We start from the raw sequence: 25872 nt of genomic DNA, 5'->3' as shown, positions 1-25872 counted from the left end.
CGCTCCCTCTGCTGTCCTCCTCCCGCTCCCTCTGCTGTCCTCCTCCCGCTCCCTCTGCTGTCCTCCTCCCGCTCCCTCTGCTGTCCGCCTCCCGCTCCCTCTGCTGTCCTCCTCCCGCTCCCTCTGCTGTCCGCCTCCCGCTCCCTCTGCTGTCCGCCTCCCGCTCCCTCTGCTGTCCGCCTCCCGCTCCCTCTGCTGTCCGCCTCCCCCACCCTCTGCTGTCCGCCTCCCGCTCCCTCTGCTGTCCGCCTCCCGCTCCCTCTGCTGTCCGCCTCCCGCTCCCTCTGCTGTCCGCCTCCCGCTCCCTCTGCTGTCCTCCTCCCGCTCCCTCTGCTGTCCTCCTCCCGCTCCCTCTGCTGTCCTCCTCCCGCTCCCTCTGCTGTCCGCCTCCCGCTCCCTCTGCTGTCCTCCTCCCGCTCCCTCTGCTGTCCTCCTCCCGCTCCCTCTGCTGTCCGCCTCCCGCTCCCTCTGCTGTCCGCCTCCCCCACCCTCTGCTGTCCGCCTCCCGCTCCCTCTGCTGTCCTCCTCCCCCACCCTCTGCTGTCCGCCTCCCGCTCCCTCTGCTGTCCGCCTCCCGCTCCCTCTGCTGTCCGCCTCCCGCACACGTCACGCTGAGCTGGGTGCGGCTGGCAGCGTCCAGGGGGAGCAGAGGGGGCTGCCCGCCGGCCCTCCCCGCGCCCTCCCCCCGCCCTCCCCCGCCCTCCCCACGCCCTCCCTGCGCCCTCCCCAGGCCTGGGGGCGCCGTCCAGCCCTCGGCGTGGCTCCCCCAGGACGGGGCGACCACCCCAGCCCTGGCCGTCCGGCTGCTGCTCTGACGGCTTCTCTGGCCGCAGGCCTGGGCCAGGTGACCCGCGGAACTGCTCCTCCACGGCCAACACCGTGTGCGGCTGCGGGCGCGGCCACTTCTGTGTGCGCGAGGACCGCGACGCCTGTGTCCAGTGCAGGCCCCACAGCGCCTGCCGCCCCGGCCAGAGTGTGCGGGAGGCAGGTGAGCCAGCACCTCTAGGGGGACAGACCCCGGCTCCCCCGCGGGCAGACCCCGGCTCCCCTGCTGGCGCAGACCCCTGCCCCCCCGCAGGCACAGACCCCCCCCCGCGGGCGCAGACCCCGGCCCCCGGCCCCCCCGCAGGCACAGACCCCCCTGCGGGCACAGACCCCGGCCCCCGGCCCCCCGCAGGCACAGACCGCCCCCTGCGGGCGCAGACCCCGGCCCTCCCCCCTAGGCGCCCCCCCCGCCCCCCGGGAGCCTCCGCTGACACTCTGGTTTCTCAGGCTCCGAGGGGCAGGACACGTGGTGTGAAGACTGCCCGCCCAGCACCTTCTCTGCGGGGGGCACCCAGCCGGCCTGCACGCCCTGGACCAAGTAGGTGACCCGGGTCCCAGGAGGCGCTGCCAGGGCCCCTGGGGGTAGGCCCTCCCCTCTGTGTGCCAGGCTGTGCCGGGGACGCTCGGGGTCGGTGGCGCCAGGCCCCGGGGTGGGACGCCCCTGCCATGGCCTCCTCCCCAGGTGCAGCGGCCTGCTGGACACCGTGGAGAAGCCCGGGACCAACAGCTCCGACGTGACGTGCTCCCACAGAGTCCCCGTCATCTCCCTGGTCGTAACCACCACCGCCCTCATTTTCCTCCTCGTCGCCATTGCCCTGGGACTCAGGCACCGCAGGAAGCTGTGTGGTGAGCAGCAGCCCTGGTCCCGTCCGGGCTCAGGACCCAGCCCTCCATCCCAGCACCTCTGCTCTGTCCCCCAAACGGAGAGGCCGCCGGGTGTCCGGGGGCGGGACTTCCTGCCTGAGGGACTTCCTGTCTGGACTCCCCCCACGCCCCCCAAGCAGCACCAGGCCCCGAACTCCCACCTGCCCTCCACACGGACAGAGGAGCTTGGGGAAGCCCCCGTCAGGCACCCCCCCCCCCCACCCTGCCCGTCCCTGCACGGGGCGCTCTGCGTGCCCACCCAGAGGGGGCGGTGCTGAGCAGAGAGGCTCAGGCCTGTGGCAAGGCCTGCCCTGACCTCTCCCGGAGGCACCTGGCCGGCCCAGGGTCCCTTCTCCCAGCCCCGGGGCAGCCGCACCCTTGGGGGCTCAGCCCTCCCTGTGGATGGTCAGGGGGCTGAGGTGGTGATGATGATGAGGGTGATGGCGGGTCTGCAGCAGGGAGGTGGACAGGCCCACCCCGGAGGGCCCTCCCCATGGGTCTTGCTGCCTCTGAGCAGTCGGTCGGTCTCGCTGGCGGTGCCCAGTGAGCAGCAGGCCCGTGGTCCCGGCCGGTGGCCCCATCCTGACGGCGTCTCTGTTTTGCAGGAGAATTCGCCTTTCCTCCCGGATTGCAGCCCGGCCCCCCGGCGGTGAGGCTGCTGGCTGGGGGCGGGGTGGGCCCCAGTCCCCGCGGGCGGAGTCCTCCGTGCACCCTGCTAACGGGGGGGGGGGGGGGGGGGGGGGGGGCGCTCCAGCCCCTGGGACCCGTGACCCCGAGCGCCCGGGCCAGGAGGGAGCCGCCCGGTCCTCACGCTGAGGTCCGTGCAGGGGACAGGAGAGCGGGCAGAAAGGACGCCGCAATGGGACCTGCAGGCCGGCCGGGTCCAGCCAGACGTCACCACGGAGCCGGTGGAGGAGACAGTGGCCATGTTCCCGCAGAGGGGCCCGCCGGCGGACACCTGGCTTCGAGGTGCGGACCCCTGAGCCATCTCCGCGAGGCTGCGGCCAGCGGCCAGGCCCCGGGGACCAGATACAGGGACGCACCGGGCTGAGGAAGAGACCGCCAGCTGCGCCCGGGGCTTTGGGACCACCCGCATCTCCCCGTCACACTCCTGAGGGGCCTGAGCCTCCCCCTCCTGACCCTGCGTGCGAGGACCCAGCCAGGGCACTCCTGCCGCCCTCCTGCCGCCCCGGGCGCAGCCCAGGCCCTGCTCAGCTGCTCAGCTGGAGGACGGGCCCTCAGGCACCTCCCGGGGCTGGGACCTGGGGGTGTCCTGTCTGCGCAGCATATGACTAACAGTCTTGGGAGCTGCTCTAGGGTCATGCCTCGGGCTGACCTGTGTCAGGGCCTCAAACATGTCCCAGCTGGAGGGCGGAGCTCTCCCTGACCCTGTAGCCTCCCTCATTGCTTCCCAAGTAGCTCATGGGCTGTGGGAGGTGCAGCAAGAACATTAAAATATATTTTATTGATTTTTTTACAGAGAGAAAGAGAGAGGGATAGGGAGTTAGAAACATCGATGAGAGAGAAACATCGATCAGCTGCCTCTTGCACACCCCCTATTGGGGATATGTCTGCAACCAAGGTACATGCCCTTGACCGGAATTGAACCTGAGACCCTTCAGTCTACAGGCAGACACTCTATCCACTGAGCCAAACCGGTTTCGGCATTTATATATATATATATATTTTTTTTTTACAGAGAGAAAGGGAGAGGGATAGAGTTAGTAATGTCAATGAGAGAGAAACATCCATCAGCTGCCTCCTGCACATCTCCTACTGGGGATGTGCACACAACCAAGGTCCATGCCCTTGACCGGAATCGAACCTGGGAGCCTTCAGTCTGCAGACCTATGCTCTATCCACTGAGCCAAACTGATTAGGGCTCCACTCTGGCTTTAATCAGACTATAAAATAGAGAATTGGCTTGCATGCTGGGTCTTTTGTGTCCTCCTCCAGGCACGGGAGATCCACCGAGCCCCAGCTGTATTCTCTTTTCTGTCTTTTCTTCAATCCTTCACCGCCCCTCCTCAGGTTTACCCTAGTCTGTGCTGGTGGGGCACATGTGGCACCAAGATGGGGCCTGAGTACAGGGCCACTGCAATTGCAAGGTGAAAGGACACTCCAGTGAAGCACGTGCAGAAAGCAAAACGTAAGGAGAGAAGTTTAGTAGCAGCTAGGTGTAAAACATGGGAAACTAAGACTGTCCAAATCTGAGGACTATAAAGAAAAGTCAGATCCTCCAGAAGGAAATCCAACAGCACCAGCCTCGCATTGACAATATCTTCACATCGACAGCATCTTTATATATATATATATATATATACGATATATATATATATATATATATATTATATATATATATATATATATATATTTTTTTTTTTTTTTTTTTAACAGAGAGGAAGGGAGAGGGATAGAGAGCCAGAAACATCAATGAGAGAGAAACATCAATCAGCTGCATCCTGCACACCTTCTACTGAATATGTGCCCGCAACCAAGGTACATGCTCTAGACTGGAATCGAACCTGGGACCTTTCAGTCTGCAGGCAGATGCTCCATCCACTGAGCCAAACCAGCCAGGGCTCGACAGCATCTTTGAGAGGAGCCAGAGCATCATCACCGACAGCAGCAGTCGAGACCATCTCACAGAGGCTCGCCGACCTGCAGCAGCTGCGGGGTCTCCTCATTGAGGAGATGGAAAAACGGCACCGGTGGTTGGAGAAGGTCCTTGTCCCTCCGTTCAAAAGACCGGAAGTTGCCCTGGTGATGGCGATGAAGACAACGCAGACTACGCAGGGGACCAAGCGGCTGACTAGCTCTGGTGAGCTGCCAGTCTTCTGTAAAGTCTTGTCAAGTCCAAGGAATGTAAATATACACCAGCAGCAAAAGAAACGTTCATTTTGTAGCTAAAAATGTTAGCATGTCTGTAGTTTTATTTCGCTCTTATTGCTATCTTGCATTGGCATTGTTTTGTTATCGTTTTAACAGCCAGAGTTTTGTTCTTGATATTCAAGTTTGGTTTTTTTTAGTTTTTTTTTTTTAATATTGTATTGATTTTTCACAGAGAGGAAGAGAGAGGGATAGAGAGTTAGAAACATCGATGAGAGAGAATCATCAATCAGCTGCCTCTTGCACACCCCCTACTGGGGATGTGCCCGCAACCAAGGTACATGCCCTTGCCCGGAATCGAACCTGGGACCTTTCAGTCCGCAGGCCGACACTCTATCCACTGAGTCAAACCGGTCCCGGCTTGATATTCAAGTTTTTAAAATGTGAAACATGTCTGTAGTTTGATTTCTCTCTTATTGCTGTGTTGCTTTAGCATTGTTTTGTTATTGTTTTAATAGTTATGTTCAAGTTTAAAAACAATAGTCAAGTTATTGTACCAGCTTAAAAACAAAGAAAAAGGGGGAGATGTCGGGAGCAGCATGTAGCTGAGAGTGTCTGGGGAGAGACTTTAGACTATGAGCATGTTCCATTTCTCACCTGCATTTATCCATTGATTTTCTTCTCTGAACAACACCACTGCACTGAAGGAAGCACTGCCCTCATTTATCATTCATTCACTCATCCATTCATCCATTCACTGATCTATCCATTCACTGAGCCATTCACTCATTCATCCATACACTCACTCATCCATCCATTCATTCCCTCATTGATTCCTTCACTCATTCATTCCTTCATGCATCCACTCCCTCCCTCATCCATCTATTCACCCATTCATCTATTCACTCATCCATCCATCCATCCATCCATCCATACATTTACTCACTAATTCACTTTTCCATTCATTCACTCTCTCATTCTTTCATCCTTCCATTCACTCACCCTATCATTCACTTACCCATCCATCCACCCATCTATTCATCCATTATGCACTCTTGATATCATGATGGCCTCAGCGTTTTCTATTTCATTCACTGGGATCTAACCCACGAATCCCGTTGATTCTGGTGCTAAGATTGTCCCAGGTTTTTGCAGAGGGTCCCTTTAAGGGCCTCCTGCATTCCTGTGTCACGTGTCCATCATTCCATGGGCCTTCCGTGATCGCTGGCCCAGCAGGATGTCCCAGGCACATCTGGGGCCACCCCTGCCCCACCCAGCACCAGGCATTTTGCTCCCAACAGCCTGGGCTGCGTCTGTGGAGAACAGTGTTTGCAAAGAACCTTAAAGGGCTGGGGACGCGCACTGCCACGGGGTAATCACACCCACGCTCCACACACACATGTGCGTGAGAGGTCAGCACGGCTGGAGGCCCAGAGTGCAGGGAGCGCCAGGCCCTCCCAGAGGCCCATTCCTAGCCACAGGCACACGTGCCACAGCAGTGCTCAGTGCCCCGGGCCGTGGGCACTCCGAGGCTGCCCGGGGCCCGGGCGGGGATGTGCCTCACAGACCTCCGGAGGCGGCCGTGGGGCCTCTCGGGCGATGTTGGCAGCCAGAACCCACTGCACAGAGTGAGGCCCGCCGGACTCCCATAAACCGGGAGGGGAGCCTTCTCCCAGGGCAGAGGGCATCGCCTGGGGAGGCCGGGGGCCCTCCCGCCGCCACACACACACACACACACACACACCCCGTGCAGGCGGGATGGCGGAGGGTGAGACGGACCAGGATCAGGATCTGAGCTGCTCTCCACGCAAACTGTGTTCCCCCACAACCTGCTCTTTAGGGGACGCCTCATCCGAGAGCCGCCTTCTCAGACCATCGCACACACTGCTGCGGATTTTATTTTTTTACTGTATTTTATTTTTATTTAAAAAATACATGTTATTGATTTTTTTACAGAGAGGAAGGGAGAGGGATAGAGAGCTAGAAACATCGACGAGAGAAAAACACCCATCAGCTGCCTCCTGCACGCCCCACACTGGGGATGTGCCCACAACCAAGGCACATGCCCTTGACCGGAATCGAACCTGGGACCCTTGAGTCCGCAGGCCGATGCTCTATCCACTGAGCCACACTGGCCGGGGCTGCTGTGGACTTTAAATCAGCACTTTTCTGCTCAAACTGCTGAGGCAGTGTCACAGCCGCTGACCGGAAGGGAAACACCAGATGAGAGAACCGCCCTCGAAGGCAGGTTCAGAGCCTCAGCCCCCTGTGGCCGCGGCGTGTCCGGGCAGGAGGACGTGCGTGTCTCCGTCTTTTAACCGCTTTCTCTCCTCCTGCTTCCGGCGGGCGGGCGGGCAGAGGGCCGGAGGCGGCGCTCCCTTCCTTCCCCTCCGCTCCTCTCCCCTCCCCCCTGTCCTCCTCCCTCCGCTCCTCTCCCCTCCCCCCTGTCCTCCTCCCTCCGCTCCTCTCCCCTCCCCCCTGTCCTCCTCCCTCCGCTCCTCTCCCCTCCCCCCTGTCCTCCTCCCTCCGCTCCACCGGCCCCGAGGCCAGGCCCCCGCCCGCCCCGCCCCCACCTACACCCCCGCCCGCCCCGCCCCCCTCCGGCCCCGCCCCCGTTCCGCCCCGCCCCCCCCTGCATCCCCGGCCACCCGCTTCCCCCCCCCCCCCCCCCCCCGCTTCCCCGGCCCCCCGCGCCCCGCGCCCCGCGCCCCGCACCTCGCGCCCGGGGTCCCGCCGCCCCAGGTCCCTGGGCGCTCTGCGCAGGCGCACCCCTCCCCCCAGCACCGGGGGGCGGGGCACCGGCGAACCCGGTCAGCGTGGCGCTAGAGCAGCCCCGGGGCGCGGCGGGGCGGCCTGGGGGCGGGGCTGCCCGCAGTGGGGCCTCCGGGTCCCCAGGGACCAGCGTGGGGTGCGCCTCCCGGGCGTGTGGCCGAGCCCTGCCCGCTGGAGGCTCTAGACCAGGGCGGCCCCCTCCCCCCCCTCCCCCGCCCCGGCTATGCGCTGTGGACAGACTGTGTGTCCCCTGGTGATCGGACCTGAACTCAGATCCGAAGTCTTTACCGGGTCTGTCTTCTACCCTCCCACTCTCCCGTGCTGCCCGCCACCCCCGCCCGTCCCCCCCGTCCCCCCCCTCCGGTGCTGCCCGCCGCCCTGCCCGTCCCCCCTGGACCCCCCTCCCTCTCCGGTGCTGCCCGCCACCCCCGCCCGTCCCCCCCGTCCTCCCTCTCCGGTGCTGCCCGCCACCCCCGCCCGTCCCCCCTGGACCCTCTCTCCCTCTCCGGTGCTGCCCGCCACCCCCGCCCGTCCCCCCTGGACCCCCTCCCTCTCCGGTGCTGCCCGCCACCCCCGCCCGTCCCCCCTGGACCCCCTCCCTCTCCGGTGCTGCCCGCCACCCCCGCCCGTCCCCCCTGGACCCCCTCCCTCTCCGGTGCTGCCCGCCACCCCCGCCCGTCCCCCCTGGACCCCCTCCCTCTCCGGTGCTGCCCGCCACCCCCGCCCGTTCCCCCTGGACCCCCTCCCTCTCCGGTGCTGCCCGCCACCCCCGCCCGTCCCCCCCGTCCTCCCTCTCCGGTGCTGCCCGCCACCCCCGCCCGTCCCCCCTGGACCCTCTCTCCCTCTCCGGTGCTGCCCGCCACCCCCGCCCGTCCCCCCTGGACCCCCTCCCTCTCCGGTGCTGCCCGCCACCCTGCCCGTCCCCCCTGGACCTCTCCCTCCCTCTCCGGTGCTGCCCGCCACCCCCGCCCGTCCCCCCTGTACCCTCTCTCCCTCTCTGGTGCTGCCCGCCACCCCCGCCCGTCCCCCCTGGACCCCCTCCCTCTCCGGTGCTGCCCGCCACCCTGCCCGTCCCCCCTGGACCTCTCCCTCCCTCTCCGGTGCTGCCCGCCACCCCCGCCCGTCCCCCCTGTACCCTCTCTCCCTCTCTGGTGCTGCCCGCCACCCCCGCCCGTCCCCCCTGGACCCCCTCCCTCTCCGGTGCTGCCCGCCACCCCGCCCGTCCCCCCTGGACCCCTCTCCCCCTCTCCGGTGCTGCCCGCCACCCCCGCCCGTCCCCCCTGGACCCCCCCTCCCTCTCCGGTGCTGCCCGCCACCCCCGCCCGTCCCCCCTGGACCCCCGCAGTCCAGGGGGTCCTGCTCCGCCCTCACACCTGCCACCTCGGGGCCCCAGCCCGGCCCCTCACAGCGGGCCCACTCCACAGCCCTCTCTGGGGTCACCCGGTATGCCGGGGTCCCCCCCACCCCGGGGGCTCTGGGGACTGAGGGGTTCAGGCCCAGATGACTGTCCCCGTGGCTCCCCTGTACCCCTGGTCTGGGCCTCCGTGAGCCCCCAGCTGCTGGGTTCTCCCCCCAAAAAAGCTCAGGGCAGGGGAGGGGTCCTGGTGCTTTAACTCTCCACTGGCTTCCGGTCCACCGAACCCAAATCCACCTTCTGGGCTGGGGCCTCTCCGCCTCCGACCTCCGCGCCCAGCGCCCAGGGCCACCATCCGGGCACTGACCGCTGCCTGACCCCCGCTGTCTCCTCCCCGGCCCCGCTGCCGAGGCCACGGGGGCACCCGAGGCGGACCGAGGCGGGAGGGGTGCGGGGCGGCACCCAGGGCCCCACACCCGCGGCCGGACAGACAGACAGACAGGCGGCCGGACAGACAGGCGGACAGGCAGGCAGGCAGGGACAGATTCTCTGAAGCGTTTATTTCGCTGAAGCCTGAAGCTGGTGGCCCCGAGGAGGCGGAGCGGGCAGAGGCGGGCGCAGGCGGCGCGGGGCACGGCTCCCCGGGCCCAGAGTCCCGCCGGCGGGGGGTTCGGCTCCCGGGGCCCAGAGTCCTGCCGCCGGCGTGGGGTTGGGCTCCACAGACTCACAGTCCCGGCGGCTCGGGGTTCGACTCCCCGGGCCCAGAGTCCCGCCGGCGGGGGGTTCGGCTCCCCGGGCCCAGAGTCCCGCGGCGCGGGTCTGGCCCGAAGCCACGCAGGCCCTGCCGCAGCGGCTCGGAGCCGGGGCGCCTCGGAGGAGGGAGGGCGGCGCGGTGGCTCGGCAGGGGCTACCAGACGCGGCAACGCACCTGCGGGTGCATGGGGCTGCCCTGGGCGCAGCGGAAGGCGTCCGAGAAGGCGGCCAGGTTCTGCAGCGAGCCCAGCACCCTGCGGGCAGACGGGCCTGAGGCGGGGGCGCGGGGGCGCGGGGGGATACGGGGGCGCGGGGATCGCGGAGGCACGGGGGGGGGGGCGCGGGGGGACGCGGGGGTGCGCGGGGGCGCAGGGATCGCGGGGGCGCGGAGGGGGTACGGGGGCGCGGGGGGGCACGGGGGCGGGGAGCGCGGGGCTCGGGGTGACTTGCCTGTACTTGAGGGGACTGTGGACGTCCGTCTTGATGGACTGCACCGCGAACTCGGGCTTGTAGGAGCCGCACCACACCTGCGAGGCGGGGGCGTGGCTGCGGGCGGACCCAGAGCGGGGCGGGGCCAGGGGCGGGCCTTGGTGGGCGTGGCTGTAGTTGGGGCGGGGCCGGGGCGGGGCCGGGGCGGGGCCTGGGGTAAGCGGGCACCAGAGCAGACGCCAGAGGGGAAAGGCCAGGCCTGGGCCTGGAGGGGAGGGAGGGGGCCCCAGGGAGTCTGGGGAGGGGGCGCCAGCAGGCCCCCCTTCTCCGCTTCACTGACTCCTCCTCCCCCCGCCCCCTCCCTTCTTCCTCTCCCTTCTGGTTCCCCCTAGCCTGCCTGCCAGGCCCCTGGAGGCGCCCGCAGCGGGGTCTGGGGAGACTGGGGTGGGGGGATGGGGGTGGGGGGTTGAGAGGGTGGCGGGGTGGGGGATGGGGGTTGGGGGGGTTGAGGGGGAGGGTTGGGGGTTTTGGGGGGGTGGGGCAGGTGGCGGGTCGCCCCACCTGAGCGTAGTTGAGGAAGAAGATCTGGTCGAAGGTCAGGTCCAGGCCTGGCAGCTGCTGGTCCCGGCCGCCCTCCGCTCTCCACTTGAGGTAAGCCTGCGGGCACCGACCGGGCGCTGGCCCCGGGCCAGGCCTGCCCCCCGGCCCCCCTCCCCCCGCCCCTAGAATGAGCTCCTGACCAGGGCGGGGCTGTGGGCAGGGCGGGCCGTGACCTCACTGTCCTTCTTGGAGACAGACAGTGGCCACCCGAGGGCAGAGGCCTCGGCTAAGGTCAAGGCGACGGGTGGGCAGAGCTGGCAGGGCACTGCCTCTGTGCGGCCAGGCCAGCTGCCTCCAAGCCGATGGCAAAGGGGGCGGGGGTACACCCGGCTGGGCAGGGGCACCCTGTCACTCTGAGGGCCCATGCCCAGCCCCCGGGCCCACCTTGTATGCCTGCCGCACCCCTCCGTTGTCGGCGATGTTCTCCCCGAGGGTGCTGAACCCGTTCACCTGCAGCAGGGACAGGACTGGGGGGGCAGCTCCCTCCCCTTCCCAGGGGGCTGGATGGGGTCCCCCCTCTCCCCAGGCCCTGTTCCCATTCCTAAGCTCTGTCCCACCCCGGGCCCTGTCCCCACCCCAGGCCCTGTCCCCACCCCAGGCCCTGTCCCACCCCAGGCCCTGTCCCACCCCAGGCCCTGTCCCCACCCCCAGGCCCTGTCCCACCCCAGGCCCTGTCCCCACCCCAGGCCCTGTCCCACCCCCAGGCCCTGTCCCACCCCAGGCCCTGTCCCACCCCAGGCCCTGTCCCCCCGCCCCCCCCTCGGGCCCTGTCCCACCCGGGCCCATCCCCAGCCGCTGGGCTCACGTGCTCCTGCTCGGCCAGGTCCCAGGAGAAGTTCCCATACTGGTGCACCATGCACTCCGACTGCTCCTGGAAGTGCTGGGCCGAGAAGTTGCTCCACCAGTCCTGCATGTTGCCCTCCTTGTCAAAGTTCCGGCCTGGGGGCAGAGGGGCGGTGGGCCCGGGGGCAGAGGGGCGGTGGGCCCGGGGGCAGAGGGGCGGTGGGCCTGGGGGCAGAGGGGCGGTGGGCCTGGGGGCAGAGGGGTGGTGGGCCTGGGGGCAGAGGGGCGGTGGGCCCGGGGGCAGAGGGGTGGTGGGCCCTCCCGCCTGCCCTCCCGGACTGCGTCTGAGCTCCCAGTGAGCAGAGTGGCCCGAGGCACCGCGGGCCGGAGGGTCAGCACCTCATGGGGACAGAGCTCGGCCCCGGAGAGACAGGGCTGGGGCCTCCATGCCACCTCCGTCCCCCACCCCATGTCAGCCCCGTCAGGGTGGGTGTGTCCTGGGACGCAGGGCTGCTTCGGAAGGTGCCCAAGGTCAAGCTCAGGGTGAAGAGCCTCCTGGGTGGCAGCTGCAGCCCCGAGCCTGGCCACAGGCCCCAGGCCAGGCAGGGCGCCCAGGGGAGGGAGGTCAGGATGTCGGGTCAGCCCGGCTGGAGGCTGCTGGCCGCCTGGGGTGACCCCGGCTGAGGCTGCTGGGCACCCTGAGGAGACCCCGACTGAGGCTGCTGGCCGCCCTGGAGTGACCCCGGCTGGAGGCTGCTGGCCGCCCTGGGGAGACCCCGGCTGGAGGCCAGCGCTGGAGTTCCCAAGTGCCCCGGCTTTGCCTTCTCGGGGTCACAGGCCCAGGAGGGGCGGGGCCGGCTCACGGGGTGCAGGCAGGATCTGGCCCTGGAGCCCTGAGCCCTCTTCCATCCCTCTGCCCCGCCCAGCCTGCCATTCAAGACCTGCTCCGCCCCCAGAGCTCCTTGGGGACCTGGCTTGGTGTCCCCCCAACACAAAGGGGCTGGGTGGACAGCTGGGCTGAGGGGGAGGGTGTGACTTCAGGTGCGCTCTGGCCCGGAGCCCCACCGTTGTCGTCAAAGCCGTGGGTGATCTCGTGTCCGATCACCATGCCGATGCCGCCGAAGTTCAAGGCCTGCGGCTGGTCCTGGCTGAAGAAGGGGGGCTGCAGGATGCCCGCCGGGAACACTGCGGGCAGCGCTGTGCGTGAGCTCGCTGCGCCCCCTCCGGTCCTGCCTGTAGTCCCCCGGGAGGACGAGGTGGGGCCCCCCACTTTACAGGCCGGGGCTCGGGGCCCAGGGGCAGGGGAGGGTGCGGCAGGCCAGGGCCCCGAGTCCGGGTTCTCGGCACCGTTCATGCTCCTTCCGGCAAAGAGCCGCTGCCCGCCCTGGGAGAGCCCTGAGCAGACACGGACGGCCCGCGGGGGGTGACGGGTGGGTCCCTGCGGTGGAGATGGTGCCCTCTGCCCCTTAGAGAACGGCAGGGAGCCCAGGAGGAGGGGCAGGGCCGGGTGGGGTGGGGTGGGGGCGCACCGATCTGGTTCCGGTTGGGCGAGTAGAAGGCGTTGACCACCGCGGCGCCGATGAGCCAGCTGCGGAGTGAGCTGGTCACGCGTGGTCCTGCCTCCTGGGACCTCCCTCCGGGCACCCTGGGCCCAAGCCACCGGCCAAGCGGGACCAGCACTGCCAGCAGCCAGGCTGGGGGCCCGGCCACTCGGACACCTGGCTCCTCTCAGGGCCTGCTCCCCCAAAGCAGGGTGGCTCTGAGCCGGACCCACTGCCTCCCCCAGCTGGCCCCGTGTCCGGCCCGGCCTAGTGCTGTCCCCCCTTACAGCCCCTCCTCCCCCCTGTTGTCCCCCCTCACAGTCCCCTCCCCCAGTGCTGACCCCCCTCACAGGCCCCGCCCCCCAGTTCTGTCCCCCCTCTCAGGCCCCGCCCCCTGCTGTCCCCCCTCACAGGCCCCGCCCCCCAGTTCTGTCCCCCCTCTCAGGCCCCGCCCCCTGCTGGCCCCCCTCACAGGCCCCGCCCTTGGTCTGCCCCCCCTCACAGGCCCCGCCCCCATGCTGTCCCCCTAACAGGCTCTGCCCCCAGTGCTGCCCCCCTCACAGGCCCCGCCCCCCAGTGCTGTCCCCCCTCACAGGCCCCGCCCCCCAATGCTGTCCCCCCTCACAGGCCCCGCCCTAGGTCTGCCCCCCTCACAGGCCCCGCCCCCATGCTGGCCCCCTCTCAGGCCCCGCCCCCTGCTGTCCCCCCTAACAGGCCCCGCCCCCATGCTATCTCCTCACAGGCCCCGTCCCCCAGTGCTGTCCCCCCTCACAGGCCCCGCCCCATGCTGTCCCCCTAACAGGCTCCGCCCCCAGTGCTGCCCCCTCACAGGCCCCGCCCCCTACTGTCCCCCTCACTGATCCCGCCCCCAGTGCTGTCCCCCCTCACAGGCTCCGCCCCCTTTGCTGTCTCCCCTGAAGGTGCCCCCCTGCTGTCCTCACTCACAGGTTCTGGTCCACCCTCTTGCGCAGCTTCCTGAGGCTCCGCTGGGCGCTGGCCTTGAGGTTCTGCAGGCCGTTCTCGAAGTACAGGTGCTCCGAGAAGTTGAGCTGCGGGGCCGGGGCTGTCACTGCCAGGGGCCGGGCAGGGGGTGTCCAGGGAGGTCAAGGGCGGCGGGACAGGTGGGGCAGAGGGCTGGGCGCAGAAGGGCTCACGAGGCGGGGGTGGGGCGCACATTGGAATACTCCTTGTCCAGGTGCCTGCTCCTCTCGTCCAGGATGTAGTCGGGGTACCCGATCTGCACCTTCATGCTCATGGCCTGGCGGGGAGGTCACCGACTCAGCCCCCGAGGCTGCGGAGGCGGCGCATGGGGGGACCCTGCAGGGCTGGGTCTGCATCTGACGCTCCGCCAGGGGGCTGGGCAGGGGGGGCTGTGGGTCTCTCTGCTGCCCGCACCCTGGCCCAGGGGCTCCTGTGGGTCTTGGCATCACTTCTGGGCACCTAATTCCTGAGGCCTTGGCCTCCCCGCCCACCCCGGGGTCACAGCGGGCCCTGCGGCCCCACCTTCTCCCGGGCCTTCTTCTTGGAGGCCTCGTCCATCCAGCTCAGCTCGTCCAGGGTCTCCACGAACACGGCCCGCACCTTGTCGATGAGCTCGCCGACCTGCAGCCCCCGTGCCCGGTGACGCCTGGGCTCCAGCCCGGCCCGCGGCCCCGCAGTGCGGCTGCTCCGGGCGGAGGGGGCTGGGGGATGGCCGGCTGGGGCAGGGTCTCTACAGCTGTGCCTGGACGAGGGACCAGGGCCCCCACCCCGGACACACTCAAACCCCGTCCCGTCCCGGGCAGCCTGCAGTGCTGTCCGCTCCTCACAGGTCCTGCCCCCAGTGCTGTCCCCCTCACAGGCTCCGCCCAGCCGCGGGCCCCCTGCCTCCCTCCTCAGGCACCTGTGAGCGTGTGCCTCCCACCGCCTCCCGCACACGCCACACTGCGGGCCACGGGCTCCTCCGGGGCGAGTCCAGAGCCAGGCGGTGGCGTGGACCTGCCCCGATCACGGGTGCGCCCCCCGAGCCCGGCCACGGGAGCCAGCACCCACCACGCTCTTGCTGTCTCTGGAGAAGGCCTTGCGGACGTACAGGGAGCCCGCCGCGCCCTCCATGTTGCTGTTGACGTAGCTGACGCACTCCCGCCAGCGCACCTCCTCCGTGGTCTTGCCGTACAGCACCTGGCGGTCATTCGTTCACTCATTCATTCATTCATTTATGCATTCACTTAGACATTCATTCACTCACTCACTCAGTCATCCATCCACTCACTTACTTAATCATTCATTTACTCACGTAACCATTCATTCACTCGCCTAGCCATCTATTCATTCACTTATTCACTTAGTCATTCATTTACTCAGTCATTCACTCACTTATTCATTCATTCAGTTATCCATTCATTCACTTATCCATTCATTCATTATCCATTCATTCACTCACTTATCCATTCATTCATTTATTCACAGTCATTCACTCATTCATTCATTCACTCACTGTCATTCATTATTCCATGGCATTTACCAACGTGTGCTTCCCCCTCCTCAGCTTTAGAGAGCCCAGGGCTGAGGGAGGACAGGGGATGAACTCAGAGACCTACCTTTGAGTGCTCGGCACGGGTGTGGAGAGGGTCGAGTGTGCCGTTTGCCGGGGGTTCCACCCAGGCAGGGAGCTGGGGGATGGAGGGGCCCTTCCCAGCCCCAGCTCCTCATTCCCTGTGCTTGCCTCCCGGGCCTCCTCGATGGCTGTGACCCCATGACCTCAGTGCTTGTCCCCCGCCCCCTCCCTGCAGGACTGAAGGAATGAGGCTTGGCTCAGGCCGGGGCGGAGCTACTGGTGCGGGTCACACACCTTGTGGTACTTCGCACGGGCGTCCTTGAACCGCTGGCTCAGGCTGCTAATGCGATCCTGCACCAGGCGCCAGACCAGGTAGTTCTGTATGGTCCTGGGGGGGACAGAGGGCGGGGCAGAGGGTGGAGGGACAGGTGAGGGGAGTCTGCCTGGGGGCGGGCAGAGGGCGGGGCAGAGGGCGGAGGGACAGGTGAGGATGTGCTCGGGGAGGGATGCTGGTTCTGGGTCTTTGGCCGCCAGGTTCTCTCGGAGAGGGAGCTCAGCCCATGGAGCAGCCTCTGAGGCAGGGCCTGAGACATGGAGGCGTGCTCGGAATGGAAACCGCTACCCTGGGTGCAGCCTGTGGGCTCTGGACGCTTGAGATGCCTCAAGGAGGGGTCGAATCCCTAGCAGATGGCTCCCCTGGCTGTTAGCATTCACACCCCCACCCCCACCGTGTCCCTCAGGCTCCTGCAAAGGTGCAGAGGCGGCCGGGGCCTCCCAGGCCTCCCCCGGCCTCCCCCAGCCACTCCCGGCCTCCCCTCGGCCTCCCCGCAGCCTCCCCGCAGCCTCCCCCAGCCTCCCCGGGCCTCCCATGGCCTCCCTCGGCCTCCCAGGCCCCCCTCCGGCCTCCCCGGGCCTCCCCCGGCCTCCCCTGGGCATCCCAGGCCTCCCCTGGCCTCCCAGGCCTCTCCCAGCCTCCCCCCCCAGCCTCTCCCCCAGCCTCCCCTGGCCTCCCCGCCCCTGGCCTCCCCTGGCCTCCCCTAGCCTCCCCAGGCCTCCCCCTAGCCTCCCCAGGCCTCCCCCCGGCCTCCCCGGGCCTCCCAGGCCTCTCCTGGCCTCCCAGGCCTCTCCTGGCCTCCCCCCCAGCCTCTCCCCCCGGCCTCCCCGCCCCTGGCCTCCCCGGGCCTCCTCCTGGCCTTCCCCCATCCTCCCCCATCCTCCCCCGGCCGCCCCCGGCCTCCCCCGGCCTCCCCCGGCCTCCCCCCCGGCCGCCCCCGGCCTCCCCCGGCCTCCCAGGCCTCCCCCGGCCTCCCCGGGCCTCCTCGGGCCTCCCCCGGCCTCCCCCCCAGCCTCCCCCGGCCTCCCCCCAGCCGCCCCCGGCCTCCCCGGGCCTCCCCGGGCCTCCCCCGGCCTCCCCCCCGGCCTCCCCCATCCTCCCCTGGCCTCCCCCCGCCCTGGTCTCCCAGGCCTCCCCCCGGCCTCCCCGGGCCTCCCCAGGCCTCCCCTGGCCGCCCCGGGCCTCCCCCAGCCTCCCCCGGCCGCCCCGCCCCCGGCCGCCCCGCCCCGGCCGCCCCGCCCCCGGCCGCCCCGCCCCCGGCCGCCCCGCCCCCAGCCTCCCCCGGCCGCCCCGCCCCCGGCCGCCCCGCCCCCGGCCGCCCCGCCCCCGGCCGCACCTGTCGGAGAAGCCGCCGATGATGCCGTCCAGCCTCTGCAGGTAGGGGATGCCGTAGACCACCACCTCCTCGTCGGGCAGCAGCTGGACTTGGACGGAAGACAGCACGGACTGAATGAAGAGCGTCCAGTTGAATCCCTGGGGGGGGGGGGAGTGTTTCTGAGGCTTAAACGGAGGCAGGACATGTGGAGGGGAGGCTGTCCCCGCGGCCTCCTCCCGCCCCTTGGCCCCGCCCCTCCCGTACCCTCCCCCCCCCTGCCCGCCCCCCTTACCTTCAGGCCGAACCTGCCCTGGAGCTCGGTCACCGGCATCCGGTGGTACAGCGCGGTCACGTCGTGCCTCTCCTCCTGGGGGGCCGTGGCCTGCGGGAGGGCGGGCGGCAGTGACGAGGGGTGGCGGCCGGGCCCGGGGCCCCCCCGCCCGCGGCCTGGCTCACGTTGGCCAGCTGGGTCTCCAGCCGCAGCACCTGGGCCATGTCCTCCTGCACCCGGCGGCGGTCCCCGGGCAGGCTCATGTCCGCCCGCAGCATGGAGGCCACCGACACCATGAACTGCAGGTAGGCCTCGCGCACCTGCCGGCGGGGGCGGGCGGTCAGCCGGCGCCTGGCCCACAGGGCTCTCCGTGCGGCGGGGGCGGGGCCGGGGCGGATGGGCCTATGGCGTGGAGCCGGCCCCCCTGTGCTTGCCGTGTGCTTGTCAGCCACCCTGGGCTGCAGGTCAGGCAGGTGGAAGTGGGGAGGGGGGTAGGGATGGGGGCACTGCAGACGGTCATGCCCACCCGGCCAGGGGCTCAGCTGTCCCCCACCCACCCACCCAGGCCTCTGTGCCTCTGGGACCTGGTCTTGGGCCCGGGCTCAGGCCAGGTGCGGCAGCAGGCAGCTCCGCGGGCACTCCCCGCTCCCTTCCCGCCCGCACTTGGCCCTGAGCTTCCGCGGCCCCAGGCCTGTCCAGGCTGCCGGCTGGCACCCGCAGGTGCGGGGGAGTCTGGTCGTGTGGGGCCAGGGCCGGGGTTGAGGGTTGCCCATGCTTCTCCACGGCGCCTTCCCCTGACTGTGCCCCTCCCCTGCCCAGCCCCACCCCCTGCCCTTCCTCCGACCCGCCCCCTGGCCCTGGCCCTGCCGTCCGTTTGGCTCCTCGGTTCCTGGGGCATAGGGGCAGACTGGCCCCGGGCCTCCCGGTCTCCAGGCGCCCCACGCAGAGGGCCAGCCGGAGGGCTGCTGAGCCCGCGGAGCCGGAGCCTGTCCCCGGGGGAGGGTTTGGGGACACGCCCTGCGCTGGTGCCAAAGCTGGTCCCGGCCCCAGGCTCCAGGCTCCTCCCCGAAGGTGCTCACGGGGCAGCTGGGGGGGAGGAGGCAGGGTCGGGGCGTCCAGGGAGGGCGGAGCGGGGTGCCTGGCGGGCTCACCTTCTGGCTGTTGCCCGCCTGGAAGTAGTGCTCCCGGGACGGCATGCCCAGGGTGGGCTGGTCTATCTGGAGACACAGAGGGCCTGAGCCAGGCCAGGTGCCGCGCCCACAGCCCCAGAGTGGGGGGCGTGGGGTGCGCAAGGCACGGGGTCCCGGCCTCCGGCTTGCCCCCACCCCCCGTACGCCCCTGTCCCCCCTCCCCCCCGCCATATGCCCTTGGCCGCCCCCCTCCTCCCCATCCCTGGCCGTGCCCAGCGCCCTGGCCTGGCCATACATCGATGATGTGGCGGCTGGAGTTAGGCCCAGGGTCCCGGTCTCCGGCCTGCCCCTCCTCCCGTACGCCCCTGCCCCTTGGCCGCGCCCAGCGCCCCCCTGTCCACCCCCCACCCCCAGCCGTACGTAGATGATGTGGCGGCTGGAGTTAGGCCCGGGGTCCTGGCCTCCCGCCTGTCCCCCCCGTGCTCCCCTGCGCCCCCTGGTCCCCCCCCCCCCGGCGCCCCCTGCCGTACGTAGATGATGTGGCGGCTGGAGTTCTGGTCGTCGTTCCAGATGAAGAGGTCGATGAGCAGGCGCCGGTTGAACTGGGCGTTCATGGCGGCCAGCTGCCGCTCCAGCTCCCAGCGGCGGCCTGGGGGCGGGCGAGCGGGGGCCGCGGTCCCTGGTCCTGGCCCAGCTCCGTGAGCACGGGGGACCCTGGCCTGGGGGGGGGGGCTGCGCAGCTCACGTGTGGCCTCGGGGGTTGGGACATGGGGTACACTCCCCCACAGTCCGCAGGGCTCAGGGCCCGGGCAGCAGTGTGGGGGGCTGCCAGGGTCGGGGGGCCCTGTGCCCACACCGACGTGGGGCTGAGCCACACCGGAGCTGGGAGCTGGGGTCCCCGGCCTGTGGGGGGACTGTCTTTCCTCAGGGCCTGGAGGGTGCCGGCCCCCCTCGGAGCTGGAGGACCAGTCTGTGCCTTACCCACAGTGTCCGTCCACTCGTCCTCGTCCATGGCCACCGGCCAGCCGCCCACCCCCCCCAAGGCCTCCAGCAGCGGCTGGGAGTCTCGCTCCTCGATTATGCCTGGGGGGGAGGGGGGGTCACTCGCCCGGACACTGGTGTGTGACACCGACCTCACACGGCCCCTCGGGGTGCTGCACCCGCAGCCCGCAGCCCAGCCCCATCCTCCCGTCGACAGCAGCACAGGACCCAGAGGGCCTGGACGGACGCAGAAGGGGGACACGGGGAGGGGGTGGGGAGGTGACACGCACAGGTGCCCCGGACAGCGCCCTCCTCTCGCCCGAACAGAGTGTGGCCTGTGCTGGGGTCAGGGGTGAGGGTCCTGGGCAGCTGGCAGGCAGTCTGTGCCCCCCGGGGGCTGGGCACTCTGCCAGGCGGGGGCACAGCTCCCAGCCCTGCCTGAGTCCCGAGTGGCACCCACTTCACCGGGCTGCGCTGCAGCAGCCAGGGGTCCAGCCCGCCACTCTCTCCGGTGCCTGCAGGACCCCCTGCCCCTGCTCTCCCTGGTTGGTGCAGGCCCCCCCACGTCCCCCCACGCCCCCCCACGCCCCCCCACGCCCCCCACGCCCCCCCACGCCCCCACGCCCCCTCACGCCCCCACGCCCCCCCACGCACACCCACGCCCCCACGCCCCCTCACGCCCCCACGCCCCCCACGCCCCCACGCCCCCCACGCCCCCCACGCACGCCCACGCACGCCCACGCACGCCCCCACGCCCCCCACGCACACCCACGCCCCCCACGCCCCCCACGCCCCCCCACGCACTCTCGTTCATGCAGGAGCGGTACAGCGTCTTCGCCTTCTGCACGGCGGGCCGGTCCCTGGCGGCGGGGTGCTCCAGCGCCCCTGTGGGCGGGAGGAGGCTGGGCAGAGCCCGGGGCGCTGGGCCTTTCCCGGGGCCCGCTCCTGCCCCCCACGCTGGCCGGCCGGCCGGGCGCTGGGCGCACCTTTGAGCACCACCTCCAGCTGGTCCCGCAGGATGTCGAAGACGCTGTAGCGGGAGCTGGTCCCGGGCACCACGTGCCGCCGCAGCCAGCCCCCGCACGCGTGCTGGTAGAAGTCCTCGCAGGGGTCCGCGGACCGGTCCATGTTCCTGAGGATCCTGGCCGCTGCTCGCCCGGGCGGGGGGGGGGGGGGGAGGTGCAGCTGTGGATGCCTGGGGGCTGTGCACCCCGGGGCGCTGCAGTCACCCTCTCTGAGCCTCCGAGCGGGGACTCAGCTTCTAGAACCGCCACGTGACCTTGAACCCCCGTGATCTCCGTGGTCCCATTCCCTTCTCTCGAACTCCGGGAGCCAGCTGTCCACGGGGGTGCTGGGCTGACACTGCAGGCTCACGGGGGGGGGGGGGGGGAGACCAGGGTAAAGGGGGGGCTGGGGCTCTGCTGGGCCCCTGGAGGCCAGGTGTCCTCAGCATGGGAGGGGGGCTCTCACCCACCATGGGGGAGGCAAACCCCGAGTGTGCAGGACAGTGGGGCCCCGCTGCCCTCAGCGGAGGTGGCCGGCTGGACCCCCCTCCCCCGCCCTGGGCTCACAGGGTTCTGTCACTTGGCTGGGACCTCGCGGGCAGCCCCACAGGAGCACCCAGGACCCCAGTGGGCACCCCTCCCGCTGGCTCATCTGCAGGTCTGAGCCCGCTATAAGCCCAGTTCCTGCGGGAGCATTTGATGGCACTGTGGTTCGAGGCCCTGGGGCCCCGGGAGGCCAGGGCCTGGGCAGGGGCTTGTGGAGTGTGGGGGCCGGAGGGGGGGGTGAGGATGGGGACAGTCCCAGGCCTGTCCTCTGCCCTGGCACCATCACCGGCCCCAGCAGGGGCGGGGCTGTGGGAGGAAGGGGATGGGGCTTCAGGGGGCAGGGTTTGTGGGAAGGTGCGGGCTGTGGAGGCAGAGGCGGGGCTGTAGGGGTTGGGCTGTGAGAGGGGTCAGGGCTGCGGGGCAGGGCTTAGGCGTGGAACTGTGTGGTTGTAGGATGGAGGGGGCGGATTGTGGAAAGGGGCGTGGCTATGGGAGGGAGAGGCGGGGCTGTGGGCGGGAGGGGTGGGGCTGTGGGAAAGGGGCGGGGCTATGGGAGGGTCCTGGCTGTGGGAGGGGCGTGGCTGCTGGAGGCAGGGCTGTGGGAGGGAGGGCGGGGCTGTGGTAGGGGCGTGGTTGTAGGGGCGGGGCTGTGGACGGGGCGGGGCTGTAGGGGGCGGGACCTACCTGCTATCACGCAGCCGGGGCTGGTGCAGACCTTGTCCTCCTGGGGACCCTGGATGGCTGTGGGGAGGAGCGTGTGAGCTGGGAGAGGCGGCGCACAGGAGGGACGGCCCGGCCTCCCTCCATCTCCAGCCCCACGGGCAGGCCGGCCAAGGGCTGAGGCAGCACAGGTCCTCCCGGGGCCCAGGCCCGAGGCCTCAGGGAGGGTGGGTCTCCTGGGGTGGCCCCAGGGCTGGAGCCGGCCCTAAGCCCGGCTGCCCGCCACTCCCCCTGGTCAGGGCCAGCTCCTCCAGGCAGCTCTGCACCCCCAAAGCCCCGCCCCCAGTGTCACCCCAGCGGGTGGTGTCAAGGGGCCGCTGCCAGGTCTCTGGGGTAGGCCCAGGCCTCAGGGTAGTGCCCAGGCCCGGGGGCAGCCTGGTTCCCGGCAGCCCTGCCTCTGTCCTCTCCTCCCTGGGACTCGGGGTGTCAGGGCGGCCCTCCCCTGGCCGCACAGGGTGAGCCGCAGCGGGCACAGCCTGGCCGGGCTCCCTGCCCCTCTGCCCGGGGGAAGGCCAGGCTACCTCGGGGCCTTCGCTCTACAGCCATCTTCTCTATCCTGGAGGCCAGTCGGCCAGTGAGGAGCGGCGGCTGCTTCCCTGGGGAGAGACACGCTCAGCTCAGTCGGCCCCAGCCCCGGCCCCAGCCTGGCTCCAGCCCCAGCCCCGGCCCCGGCCCCGGCGCCAGCCCAGGCTCAGCTCCCTGCTGGGGCCCTGACCCCCTCCAGTGAGGGCTGGTCACCCTGGTCGGTGGTGGGGGAGGGGGACAGAGGTCCTTGGCAGAGCCCCCTGGTATTATGAGATGGGGGGGGGCTGGGCAGGGAGGGCTCTCATTGGGGTGGGCTTTGCTGTTCCTCACTAACGGGGGAGGTCAGGCCCCTGCACCCCACTGCTTGGGGAGGGCGGGGGGCAGGTCAGCCTTGCTCCTGGGAGGCCTCTATGCCAGGTGTTTGCAGGCTGGGAGCTCCGGGGACTGGGGTCCTCAGGGCTCTGTGTGCCAGGGACCCTTCCTCCCCTCCCCCTGGCCCTGCCCCTGGCCCTGGCCCTGGCCCTGGCCCTGCCCCTGCCCCTGGCCCTGCCTCTGCCCTGGCCCTACCCCTGGCCCTATCCCTGGCCCTATCCCTGGCCCTGCCCCTGCCCCTGCCCCTGCCCTGCCCCTTCCCCTGCCCCTGCCCCTGCCTCGCCCTTGCTGGGCCCAGAGGCAGCCCTGCCCGGGTGGACGTTGGCCCCAAGCTGGTGCAGGCGGGGCAGAGGGCGCTGGCTAGTGAGGGAACGTTCTAGCACAAAGGCCGTGCCCTGCTGCTGAGAGAGCCGAGCATGTGTCTGCCACAGCCTCCGCTGATCCTCCGGGCCACCTGCAGGGGGCTCCCTGCTGCACCCGCCCTCTGCTCCCTCCTCCGCACCCTCCGCACCCTCCGCGCCCCACCCCCCCACCCGTTTCCCAGGTGCGGCTGGCGTCTGCCCGGGCCGGTGCATGCACATGAGGTCCCCCCCCTTCCTGGGGGGGGGGGGGGTATTCGGCCCTGGCTCCTCCGCCCTCCCGCCCTCTAGCAAAACCCAGCGTGTCCGGTGTCCGCCTGTGACCTGGGCCTTCGGGGGCCGGGGTGGGGGTGAGATGGGGGTGGGGAGGGGGGGGTAGGCGGATGCAGCCGGTCCCCAGGGCCTTGGCCGCGCCGCGGTCCCACCCTGGAGCTCGGGCTCCGCCTGCCGGGCAGGCCGGGAACTGCAGCGCGCGGTGCGGTGCAGGGCGGACTGGGACCCGCGGCGGAATCAACAGAACCAGAACCACCGAGGTGGGAGGTGCGGGCAGAGCCTCCGCCAGGGCCGGCCCGCAGGGCAGTGCCCCCCGACCCCGCAGGGCAGGCCCCCCCCCCCGACCCCGCAGGGCAGGCCCCCCTCCCCCTTTAGCCCGCAACTCCACCCGCAGCCCCGGGCAGACCCCGCCTGCCCCACGGGCCGGGCTGGCTCCCCGGTGGGCGGTGCGCAGACCCTCGGGGGCGCGGGGAGGAGCGGCCGCTGGGGCGCTGGGGGGGTTGAGGGGATGGGGGGGCTGGGAGGGTTGAGGGGACTGGAGAGGTTAGGGGGCTGGGAGGTGGGGGGGTTAGGGGGTAGGGGTCCTGGGGTGGGGTTTGGGGGGGCGGGGGCCGGCGCCCACTCACCTGGGCTGAGGGCGTGGAGCAGGCCCAGCGCCGCCAGCGTCGCCAGCAGCAGCAGCAGCAGCAGCCTGGCCGCCAGGGAGCGGGGGCGCCGGCCCCCGGGCTCCCCCATCGCCGGGCTCTGCGGGGACAGGGACGGGGCGCCGCCCATCAGCCCGGGCCAAGGGCAGGGGACACGCCTGGAGCCCGGAGCCCTGCCGGGGTGGCGGGCCCGGCGCTGGGGGAGCAGGGGCCGGGCTTTTCGGGGTGCTCGGCCCCTCTCTCCATCACCGAGTCCACGCGCCTGGGCGGGGGTCTCTGAGCGCCCGGGGCCGCAGAGGGCCAGCCTCTGCGGGGGGGGGCCCTCAGAGCCCAGGGGCAGGGGGAGGTCGGGGACCAGCTGCCACAGTGGGGAGTCGCGGGGGCCACGCAGGCCGGCCCGGTGCGGGTTGGGGGGCGGGGGGCTGCAGTGGAGGCTGCCAGGGGCGCACTCACACCCACACCCACATACACATGTGAGCGTGCATGGGCTCCGTGTCCACGTAAGCACACGCACGTGTGTGTCTGCATGCGAGTCATGCACATGTGTATGAGTGAGTATACACAGGGGCTCCCTGTACATGGATACATGTGTGAATGTGCATGTAAACCTGTGTACCTGCACGAGAGCATGCACATGGGCTCCGTGTACTGTGTGCTGTGAGGGTGCATGTGTATGCACATGAGGTGTGTCAGGCACATGCGGGGAAGTGTGCACCTGTGTGTGCATATGCGTGCAAGTCACTCACACGTGATTCTGTGTGAGCATGTGTGTGTGCATGCGAGTCGTGCACATATGAGTGTGAGCTTGTGAGCATGTGTGGCGTGCACACGTGCTGGGCGTGTGTGCCCCTCCGTTGCTGCACCTGCAGTGCTGCTGGAAGCTGCTCGGCACATGGGAGCAGCTGTGCGGCCTTCGCTCAGGACAAGCTCACCCCTGAGGTGGTGCCCCGCCTGCGTGCCCCGAGGCTGAGGCTGCCCATGTGCCCCAGATTCCCGCCTGCCGCCCCACACCCCGCCCCAGACCCTGCTCAGTCACCCCAGACCCTGGGGTCTGCATTCACACCGCCAGCCCAGCACCCCCTGCACCCAGACAAACAGCCATGATTTCTGTCCGTTTCCCTCCCGCTGGGAACGTCCCCGGGCAGGGCAGGGCCGTTTCCCTGGTCCCCAGCCCTTAGCCTGACGCCCCCGCCCCCCAGGCACCAGCCAGCACGGGGGGCTGAGAGCACGGTGAGGAAGGAAGGAAGGAACGGGTGGGTGGCTCGGCGTCTGTGCTCTGTCTGAGGTCAACCTGGACCAGCGAGTCCCTCCCTCAGGTGCGCGTCCCCGCCAACCGCCATCGTCCTGACGCCATCCCAGCATCCCAGCGAGGGTGGGCGGGCGGGGCCGGGCTTCTGCTCCAGGCGCACAGGCTGCCGGGGGCTCAGCTCAGCCTCACCGGCCCTTACGGGAGGAAACTGTGCCCGGGAGCCCCAGGCCCAGGCCCCGGGAGGGGCACACGGAATGCCCCTCTGCCCCAGGGCTGGGCGGGCGCCTGGAGGGGTTCTCGGGGTGCTGCCAGGACAATTGGCCCGGCCGCAGGCAGGCCCTCCTCCGCTCACCTTCAGGTCACTCGGCAAGGCCGCCCCCGCGGGCAGGTCGGAGGCTGGGCGGGTGGCCTGGAGTTTTGGGGGGCAGGGTGGGCGGAGGGGCTCCCAGGGGCCCCGTGAGGCCAGTGGCTCCGAGCTTCCGAGCCTCGTTTGTGATGCGGGGTCCCCAAGGCGGTGGCCCTCCGCTCCCTCAGGGGGTTCCGTCTGGCTTGGTGTGGGGGAGGGGCCAGTTCCCAACCCGGGCTCCCTGCCCAGTGGGTGCCCCTTCCAGGCTTCTGGCCCTGACGCCCGAGCCCCTCTCCTTTGCTCCTGACCGCCCAGTCCAAAGGGCTGCGGGGCTGCTGGCAGAGAAGGCAGACCCTTCCTCGCTGCCACCTGGCCCAGGGTGCGAGGTCAGGGCCAGGGCACGGGCTGGCAGTGGGTGTGCCAGGCCCTGCTGGGGCTCCTTTCCCCCTGGGGGCCCAGTGCCAGGGGAGGTGGGGGCCCTGATGGTGATGGGAGTGGGCAGGGCTGCCCGGGGGAC

General features: G+C 69.7%; 2 protein-coding genes across 2 annotated transcripts; one reads left to right on the top strand and one right to left on the bottom strand.

Moving 5' to 3' along the window:
- Window positions 1-633: 633 nt before the first annotated feature.
- On the top strand, window positions 634-2809 carry LOC311616196 (tumor necrosis factor receptor superfamily member 14-like; the record flags this gene model as incomplete). Its single annotated transcript, XM_084907468.1, has 5 exons — window positions 634-988; window positions 1273-1363; window positions 1508-1671; window positions 2295-2338; window positions 2517-2809. Coding segments are annotated over 5 exons (810 nt in total), but the record flags the coding sequence as incomplete, so codon positions are not given.
- Window positions 2810-8657: 5848 nt separating this feature from the next.
- On the bottom strand, window positions 8658-25805 carry MMEL1 (membrane metalloendopeptidase like 1). Its single transcript, XM_084907469.1, has 25 exons — window positions 25362-25805; window positions 23743-23860; window positions 22109-22183; window positions 21552-21608; window positions 20304-20465; window positions 20122-20202; window positions 19318-19419; window positions 18867-18985; window positions 18358-18423; window positions 17392-17526; window positions 17228-17317; window positions 16957-17093; window positions 15581-15674; window positions 15330-15401; window positions 14782-14910; window positions 14254-14352; window positions 13925-14008; window positions 13696-13799; window positions 12739-12797; window positions 12275-12394; window positions 11232-11365; window positions 10811-10876; window positions 10388-10483; window positions 9848-9924; window positions 8658-9651 (listed from the first exon to the last, which is right to left on the bottom strand). The coding sequence occupies exons 2-25, from the start codon at window positions 23849-23851 to the stop codon at window positions 9552-9554; spliced, it is 2367 nt and encodes a 788-aa protein (XP_084763595.1). The 5' UTR covers window positions 23852-23860; window positions 25362-25805; the 3' UTR covers window positions 8658-9551.
- Between the last annotated feature and the right edge of the window lie 67 nt (window positions 25806-25872).

Source organism: Pipistrellus hanaki (assembly GCF_964339955.1).
Source record: "Pipistrellus hanaki genome assembly, contig: scaffold_105, whole genome shotgun sequence".
In the NCBI taxonomy this organism is placed as follows: Eukaryota; Metazoa; Chordata; class Mammalia; order Chiroptera; family Vespertilionidae; genus Pipistrellus; species Pipistrellus hanaki.
The sequence above is the reverse complement of the archived record's forward strand: the minus strand, read 5'-3'. Positions and strand labels throughout refer to the sequence as shown.

What these genes read in the sequence shown, in the direction of transcription:
- MMEL1 (XM_084907469.1), bottom strand. Translation starts at nt 23,851, where the DNA reads ATGGGGGAGCCCGGGGGCCGGCGCCCCCGCTCCCTGGCGGCCAGGCTG. An exon ending in AAGAGGGTGGACCAGAACCT is followed by an intron (nt 12,798 to 13,695) that starts GTGAGTGAGGAC and finishes CTCACTCCGCAG; the next exon opens with CTGGCTCATCGGCGCCGCGG. An exon ending in GGGTGCGGCAGGCATACAAG is followed by an intron (nt 10,484 to 10,810) that starts GTGGGCCCGGGG and finishes CGGTGCCCGCAG; the next exon opens with GCTTACCTCAAGTGGAGAGC.